The sequence below is a fragment of the Coffea arabica genome, chromosome 9e (genome assembly GCF_036785885.1).
Source record: "Coffea arabica cultivar ET-39 chromosome 9e, Coffea Arabica ET-39 HiFi, whole genome shotgun sequence".
Classification (NCBI taxonomy): Eukaryota; Viridiplantae; Streptophyta; class Magnoliopsida; order Gentianales; family Rubiaceae; genus Coffea; species Coffea arabica.
This window is the reverse complement of record NC_092327.1, coordinates 34,214,811-34,223,936: the sequence shown is the minus strand read 5'-3', so window position 1 is coordinate 34,223,936 and position 9,126 is coordinate 34,214,811. Positions and strand designations below refer to the sequence as shown.

The 9,126-nt window shown below is 33.4% G+C and overlaps 1 protein-coding gene across 1 annotated transcript; it reads left to right on the top strand.

Moving 5' to 3' along the window:
- Window positions 1-3,149: 3,149 nt before the first annotated feature.
- Window positions 3,150-5,239, top strand: LOC113709659 (flavonoid 3'-monooxygenase-like). Its single transcript, XM_027232481.2, has 2 exons — window positions 3,150-4,079; window positions 4,329-5,239. The coding sequence occupies exons 1-2, from the start codon at window positions 3,177-3,179 to the stop codon at window positions 4,950-4,952; spliced, it is 1,527 nt and encodes a 508-aa protein (XP_027088282.1). The 5' UTR covers window positions 3,150-3,176; the 3' UTR covers window positions 4,953-5,239.
- Window positions 5,240-9,126: the final 3,887 nt, after the last annotated feature.

Below are 9,126 nucleotides of genomic sequence, written 5' to 3'. Positions count from 1 at the left end.
AGGTGGCAAGTTGTGGGAGGCAGGGGTTGAACCCCTGACCTCCAACATCCCAAAGAAAGGGATGACCACTGGACCAAATGGCTAGTGGCTAGTATTTATATTAGTTCTGTAACTGACTTTCTATACATACTATACCATATTGGCACAACCAATAACAGCACAAGCCCCTGGCCCCGTTGTGGAAGTGCTTTTACATTTTCATTTGTATACATGATCTATGAGAGTAACGACTTCATCTATTGTGAAGCCAAACGATTTGATCAAGATCTCAACTTAGCTTTTACTAGTTTTATAAGATAGCATCCAAGAATTGGAAATTTTAAATATAATTCTCACATTTTGAAAGTGGGGCTCATGAAACCAAGTGGATGCAGAGGTGTGATGTCTCGGAGCAGTGATTCGCAAGCTTGTCTATGCCGGGCGAGAAGCGACATGATAAAATTGAGAAGCAGGGATGTTTGGAAAAAATTTAAAAGCTTTTAGCAAAGTTTATCAAAAGGAAAAGGTGATTTGAATGGCATCCTCGATAGATAATCTTGACCATATGAAGTTGAAGAGGACACTGTTGCTGTGAAGTTGGGGAAATCATTCAAAAACTTTCTTGCGTTTTGACAAATGAATTTTTTCATTCTTCACTTTTAGAATATTAATTTTACGTCCCATACAAATTCGAATCAGTAAAATTTGATTCCAGTCTAGGTTTCTGACTACTTTTTATTCTGAATCCATGACATAACTTAGACGTGATTATTTTTTAGGAACAAAAAAATTAGATACCATTTGTAGTTAAATAAATGACTTAATTTATATTTATTTTTCTCTCTAAAAAAGTGAAGTTTAATCTGAATTATATGCATATTTTCTCCTAAAAAAATTAAGATCTAACTCGATTCATATTTATTTTTGCCCCTAAACAAATGGGCTAAGTTCTTGAAATATTGTTAAAAAAAAGTTGGCAAAATCTAGTAAGTGTTGGATTTGTTCTTAAATACCGATATTGTCATACCCCATGTACTGCATGTGGCACCCAAATACCTTTTTTTCAATTTCTAAAATTTTTTAAAGTGTTACTTTATTTTATTTTTTTTAAGATTTTCAAAATACTATATATATTGCCAAAAAATTAAAAAGATGGGGGCCGTGGTTATTTAATTAGGTGCAGTTTGGTGTGCATATTGTTAGGTGCTTTAGTTGCTGTCCTTTCCCTCTTGATGATGCACCATACCAAACTTCAAGACCCATTTTTTTTCTTTTTTTTTTTCCTTTTTCCCCAAAAAAAATGGTGATCGAGTTTTAAAACAGTAATCCTTTTTGTTTCAATTTTCTGGAAACTAATTAATTGTATGATCAATACAATCGTACTAGCTACTGTAAATTAATGTTTTAGGGCAGGGTGGTTGTGAAACGAAAGGTTTTAGCTTTATTTGCTGTTTGATTGACAAATGGCAGTAATAGACTATATATTTTGTAGGGCGGCAAATTCAGAAGTTAACTGGAGGAGGTACGTAGACTCCGAACAGGAAATGGGTCTGACAACCGTTCCTGAATGTTCACGGCCACGATGTGGCCTCAGAAATTTATGCGGTTCAAATTACAGCATGTAACTCGATTTTCACGTCATTTATGGGGTCCATAAAAATTTATTCTAAAGTTATTCCGTATATAAAGAAAGTTACGCGACGTGTAAAAAATGTTACGCGCCGTTGAAAAATGCACAAATCGCCACAAACGATTTCACCTGCAACCGTTTGTGCCTCTTACCCCTCGGAACAAGATCAGTGGATTTGGTGATATGTTTTGCGATATATTAAAATATAAAGGCGGCTGCCGCAACTATTCATGTACGTACTTACGTAAACGTGGAATGAACAAAAAAAATGTGGAAAACAGTGAAATTATTGTGAATGGGTAAATTAAAAGCAAATCCGGCCCCCTAAATAAATTCTTTTCTTTTTCTCAGGAGGGCCATGCCTAAATTTTTAATTTTTAAGGGGCTAGTGGAGTATATGCAAACCCCTATTTTATTCTTTTTTATTTGGCAGAAGGGTCCCTCTTGGAGGGGCTCTTTTGCAATAAAAGGACCGCACGTAGTATATGTGGCCCGTATTTCAAAAATTAAAAAAATAAAGCAACATTTCAAAAACAAATTCAAAAAAAAAAAAAAAAAAGGTGTTTCAGTGTCGAATGAAATACATGTGCTACCATAGACAAAATCAGTGCCCCTAAATGAAGAATAGATCCACAACTCAATTCATTCTGCCAACTTTGTTTTAACAATATTTGAAGAAATTACCCTAAACAAATGGGCTTTGATCTTTTCGTGCCTAAAAAATATTCACATGTGAGACGTGGTGATTTCAGATTAAAAGTGGTTGAAAAATTAAGATTGGCACCAAATTTTACATATTTGAATTTATAAGAGATGTAAAATTAATATTTTAAAAGTAAATATTAAATCTATGCCAAAAAAATTTCTAACAAAAAAAATTTCTGGCTGTGGACTTGCAATTAGAACAACAATTTTGTTCACTAACATTGAAAGATTTGGCTAATTGTAAGAGTTCCCTCTTAAATTTTAAGAGACCTTACTTGTTCTTTCTAATTCTTTACTTTATATTTTCGAAATCTGTGCGTCAATGTTTCGATTTTTTTTCACATCAACTCTGTTCATATGCATTTTCAGCAACAAAAGTAACTGTTACTATTTCGACAATGATGTGATTAATGGGTGTAGTTGCTATATTTACTTGCATTAAAATGACAACCACTATACGAATTTTCCTCGGCTTTTAAATCTTTTATTAAACCTAATATGGATTTTGGGTAATGAACGAACAAGATAGACAACTAAAAGGGCAATTTTGAAGTAAAAATATGTTCTGTTTACTTAAATGAATCTTTTAGTCTTACTTTGCCCCTAGTTCCTGAACATGTTACAAAAGAGTTGATTTAGGGGAGGTCAATAAGATTTTCAAAAGTCTGAAGTACAGAGTGATATTCACAAAAACCTTAGGGAAGGTTTCTGAAATTATCCCAAGATATAATTCAAAGCCAATGCATGTGGCCCCTACAGATTAACCTTATTAAACTCGACCATGTGTATAAAACCCCCACCGGAGTTTGGCATTCAACTCACTGGAGTCCATTGTCATACCCTAACTTGCTATTCAGCCCTGATGGAAAGCACTTGGCTACTCTTAGCCTTGGCATGGCTTGTTGCTTTAGCTTTTCTCTCAAAAGTATTCACTCACAAACGCCTCAAGCAAAATCATCCACCAGGACCAAAACCATGGCCTATTATTGGCAACTTGAACCTCCTCGGTTCAAACCCACATCAATCCTTACACTTGTTGTCCCAGAAATATGGAGAAATCATGCAACTAAAATTTGGTTCCAGCCCTGTTGTAGTAGCTTCATCCCCTGAAATGGCAAAAGAATTCTTGCAAACGCATGACAACATCTTCGCCTCTCGGCCTACAAATGCTGCTGGCAAATACACTAGCTATAACTACTCCGACGTGTCATGGGCACCTTATGGTCCATTCTGGCGACAAGGTCGTAAAATTTATCTAACCCAAATATTTAGTCAAAAACCACTTGACTTCTTCGAGAGCATACGCATTGAAGAAAGGCGTGCTTTCATTTCTCGTTTGTATGCTCTCTCAGGAAAGCCAGTAGTTATGAGAGATCATCTAATGCGTCTTACCCTCTCCACTTCATGCCAAATGGTTTTGAGTAACAAGTACTTTGCCCAATCTGAAGGGGATGGATCTCTATTTACCTTTGAAGAGTTCCAAGAGATGATAGATACATGGTTTTTGCTGGGTGGTGTGTTCAATATCGGGGATTGGATACCGTGGCTCGACAGATTTGATCTCCAGGGTTACATAAAGCAAATGAAAGAACTTTACAAGAAATTTGATAGATTCCATAACCATGTGCTTGATGATCACCAGGCCAAGAGGAAAACGGAGAATGATTTTATCCCCAGCGACATGGTGGACATTCTATTGCAATATGCTGAAGATCCTGATCACCAGGTCAAACTCACCAGAGATCAAATAAAAGGGCTAATTCAGGTGCTATTTCTTCTCATTGTTTAATCAAATTTTCTAGATCTCTTTACCTCTTTAACTTGCTGAATCTCAAATCTAGCATTTTTTCTTAGTATAACGTGCCATTAAAGATAATTGTCTTCTTTCTTCTGAATAAGAGGTTTTTTCCTTTCTAGATTCATAGTATTTTAATCTCTTTTAAAGCATGATATATAGTTTTACCAATATTTCATCATGGCCGGACTAACTCTACCAATATTTGCTCATTTCCAGAACTTACTGGTTGCTGGCACAGATACCTCAGCGGCCACCGTAGAATGGGCGATGAATGAACTTCTCAAACATCCACATCTCATTGAAAAGGCAACCGAAGAACTTGATCGAGTGATAGGGAGAGATAAGTGGGTGGAAGAGGCTGATTTCTCAGAGCTACCTTTTCTAGATGCGATCATAAAGGAAACCTTTAGGTTACATCCAATAACAACGCTGCTTCCACCCCACTATGCCATTGAGGATGGCACTGTAGCTGGTTATTACATTCCTAAAGGAACAGCGGTGTTTATAAACACATGGAGTATAGGGAGGAACTCAAAGTATTGGGATTCTCCTGAAGAGTTCGTGCCAGAAAGGTTTTTGGAGAAGGATATTGACATAAAGGGACAAAACTTCGCATTATTGCCATTTGGCTCAGGTCGAAGGAGGTGCCCAGGCTATAACCTTGGACTCAAACTTGTTCAATCAACGTTGGCCAACTTGTTGCATGGATTCAACTGGAAATTGCCTCATGGCATGAAACCAGAAGAAATTTGCATGGAAGAAATCTACGGACTCACAACTCATCCAAGGACTCCACTTGCTATGATCCCAGAACCACGTTTGCCGGTCAATCTCTACTAGAGATCGTATGATTTATGGGAAAATTGAAATATGTTCCTTGTTGGCATAATAAACCAAACCTAAAAATTGCTAGTGTAAGATTTTTAGTGGTTGTGTGATTTAGAAATTTATATTTTATTTGGTAATTTCTTATATAAGTGGTTTCTTTCTCAACAAGTTTGCTAGGTTATAAATAAGACATTATTTAGTATATTTTTCAAGAGAGTCCAGAAAGGGTCTGTAAGGTTTTATTATGGTATAAGTTTCTTCTACTATTTTGAAATATCAATAATAGTGTGAATTATTTATTTCTTTTGTCTCTCATAAATATGTTAGTGATTGTTTCATCCTTTAATCTATAACCCTACACGCCTTAATTATTATTAGAACTTTAAAATTTGGAATCTACAATTGGTATCACGAGCCAGACACGAGGTTAGTATTGGGCGTTTCCATTGTCGGAGAGTTAAGGTGTTTTTGCTGTAAGGGAATTAAGGCACAAATTTATCGAAAAGTATTCGATTGATTAAATTAGACCACAAGGTTGGTCTTGAAGTGTATAGTTGGCGAAAAATTCAATCACAAGATTGGCTCAAAAATTATTAGATTGTTACAGGTGTTATGACAGAGATCAGAGAAGAATCTTGTCAGAGTGGTTGATTGCTGTGGATTGTTAGATTGAAGAATTTAATTAGTTAATCAACCAAGGAGGCCAAGAAACTTGACAAAAGAGGAAAGAATTTGTTGATATACGTGCGTTATTAATGATGGATGTGTTTTGAGATCTATGTAATAATGAAAGGTATAGCATACTAGCTCCTAAATATAAAAGTCGGGAATCATATTATTGTTGATTTTTAAGAGTAAAACAGTATCTCGAACAATGCAATTTAGATGATTTTTTTGATGGATTGTTACAAATGAATTTCCAAAACATGTTTTCAAGAGGAAGGCTAGATTATTTTTTTCAAGTTATGTGAAAAACAATGTTTGACTATCTTTTCAAAATATTTGTTCATCGTACTAAAATACTTTGTATATTTTGGAAGAATATTTATTATGTTTTGCAAACTATTGAATTGAATGATGCTTTTAAATCAAAATTTGGTTATTGGATATGGTTAGTTGATTTTGAGAGTGATAGATTTGTAGATGACATGGGTGATTTAGAAGATTTTGAATGGGTTGATAGTTTAAATTTGCATACCATATTTGGAGAAATTGGGAGTGATGATTTTGTTGAAAAAAAAAGAATGTGTTAATTTGACAAAGAAAGAAGAAAATTTTGATTTGATAAGAGAAGAAGAATATGAAATTGCTATTGAAAAATTTGTTGGTTTGGACTCTCTTCAAGATGATGGTAAGATGTTTGATTTGATAGATATGGATTTATCGAAGTTGAAAAATTTTTTTACTTCTAAAGAATTGATTGACATTGTGAAATTTTTTGGTATAAGAATGCAAACTATAATTTTGTATTCTTGGGCACTTACGTTGGTAGTAAATATGGTGACTTTCGTGATGAATGGTTTTGTCTGAATAAGTGCTTTGATCAAAAGGAAATTATTTGCAAAATACAAAGTGCATCCACTGCCACGAGTAAAGATGAAATAAAAATTAGCAACAAGATAGAGTTGCATATCAATTACACTATGACATAGATTTGCATGGAGATTGTTACTAGAGATGGAGTTAAACCTATCTCAATGAAGAGTTTGGTTTAAGGGAGGCAATGTTGACAAAATAAGCCAAGCCTAAAATTTTCTATTCATTTATTTACCAATTTTATTGGTATCAGATTTTCAGTAGTTGTATGGTTTAAAAATTTGTGTTTTATTTGGTAATTTCTTATGGTAGTGATTTCATTAACAAGTTTGTGTGGTTATAAATAGGACATTATTTAGAGTGTTTTCTCAAGAGAGTCCATAATGAGTCTATGAGATTTTATTATGGTGTGACTTTCTTTCATTGTTTTGAGATATCAATAATAGTGTGAATTATTTATTTCTCTCCATGGTTGTAAATATTTGAGTGAGTGTTTTATCTTTCAATCTATAAATCTATATGCATTAATTATTATTAGAACTCTATTTAAAATTTGGGTTCTACATTCCTACGCTGTATCACTCAATGGTTGAACTCATTCTCTGCTCTCCAATTGTATTATGCCCTTTTAATCGCTTAGCCCATTGAAAGTGTAGTGATCGACAAATTCCTGCAAGTACACAGGGGTCAATCAGAATAATAATTCACCAGAAATATTTTAGGGATTGAACCCACATGGAGGAGTCAATTTTCTACTTTAATTACCGCAACAAAATAATGAAATTTAAATTCAAAGGGTTTTTAATCACTAATTAAGAAATTGAATAAATAATCAAATCAAATCAAATATAGGTGAGAAAATAATTGGCAAAAGACTAGGGTTTAGGTTTTGATCTAGATTTTGAATTATTTATCTAGTTAATTTCGTAACATGTCAAGAATATATCATGCAAAAGTATTATAGATTACCTTTTGATACATCCAAATTGCGCCCAATTAAATTTCATGTCTCTCGCAAAATTATAAATATTTAATTAGGAGATAATTTTAGAAACCTTCCCTGAGGTTTCTGACAATTTCACTCACATCCCTTCAGATTTGAATAATTACACTAACCTCCCTTCATATAGCTAAATGATTATAATATCCTTCACTTATAAATAATTCCTACAAACAAAATAAAAATCCCCCACAACTACAACTAGCTTTCCATTCTAAAGCAACGGTTGCCACATAAAATAACTCTTATTCTCTCTCTCTGACTCTTCCTCCTACTTTCTTTCTCCTGCATCTCATAATTCACTATTTTTTTCATAACTGCCATCTACACAACCATCTAATACATCTCGAATCCTTATTATTATGGAAATAGATACTCTCTCTTTTTTTGTAAGTATTATTGAATTAAAATTGTTAAATGACAAGTTATCGGATCAGATTTATTGTCAAACTAAATGAAGATGAAAATGATGATGATGATACAGAATATAGACAAGAAAATAAAACTGATAGCTAAAAAGGAAACATGGATTGAGGAAGATTGTGTTATTATGTCAATTGTGTAAAAAAGAATTTTGGGATAAATACTGCAATTTGATTTGCCTGGAGGGATGTTGTTTCTAGTGTTGCTTTTGGTTGCTCTATGTTGGTTTTCTTGGTGGATTATATTATTTTAGCATTAACAAAGTTGTAGCATTTTGGATTGAGTTTGGATAGTGACATTGATCAATTCAAGCACAGAATTTAGACCCAAAAAAATGAGGCTAAAGATTAGGTGAATGCAAACTTTTATTGTCACTGTTAATTTGTATAGGAAGTTTTGGGGTAGCAATGGTATGCTGTCAAAATTGTGAGAATATGGGGATTAAACTGAAGTAATTTATTGAGTTTGTTAAGGTAGTAGTTATGTTGTTTACAATATTTGTAACGTGGAAGAAATTTATTAGTGTGGTTTTTCGCTTCTAAGTAACATAGGGGAACTTTAGGATTTTTGAGAACAAATTTAGTATATTGAGTCTATATTGTTACTGAAATGCTGACCATAAGGAAGGTAGGTGTAATTTTTTAAACTAGAGATGAGTTTCCTGTAATAATAAAAAATCTCAGGAGAGGTTTTTGAAATTATCCCTTAATCAAATGCTTTAAGATCTTAGCTGATTTAATTACGTTATACAAATTCTAACTTACTGTCGTGATGGGGTTAAGCATATTTATCTATTTAGTGCATGATTATATATCTCTTTTCAGTTCAATACAAATCTTAAAAGCATGTCTATGGTTGCTAATCGCAACCATGTAATTAAAACAAGATAAATAAATCAAGACAACAGTAAAAAATTTAACTAGAATAAATAATCAATTTTCTTCAAAGAATCCTAAGCCTAGAAGTAAATTAGTTCATCATAATTGTAAGAATAAACAAGAATTGAATATTGAAAATACAAGACTTCAAATAAAGAGTAAGAAAAGTTTCTTACCGATTCCAAATCCCATGTCTTGACTGTCAATCTCGATTCTTCAATTCCTAAAGAAAGCCATAGAACTAATGTTTTGACAAGTGTTTTATCTCCTAAAAATGTTCTAAGTACTCCCATTTCTATAATCTTAAAATTAAAGAAACGAGCCCCGCATAGTTTTTCGATGACATCCG

Coding starts and splice junctions, on each gene's coding strand:
- LOC113709659 (XM_027232481.2), top strand. CDS start 3,177: ATGGAAAGCACTTGGCTACTCTTAGCCTTGGCATGGCTTGTTGCTTTA. Junction 4,080..4,328: donor AAATAAAAGGGCTAATTCAG/GTGCTATTTCTT, acceptor GCTCATTTCCAG/AACTTACTGGTTGCTGGCAC.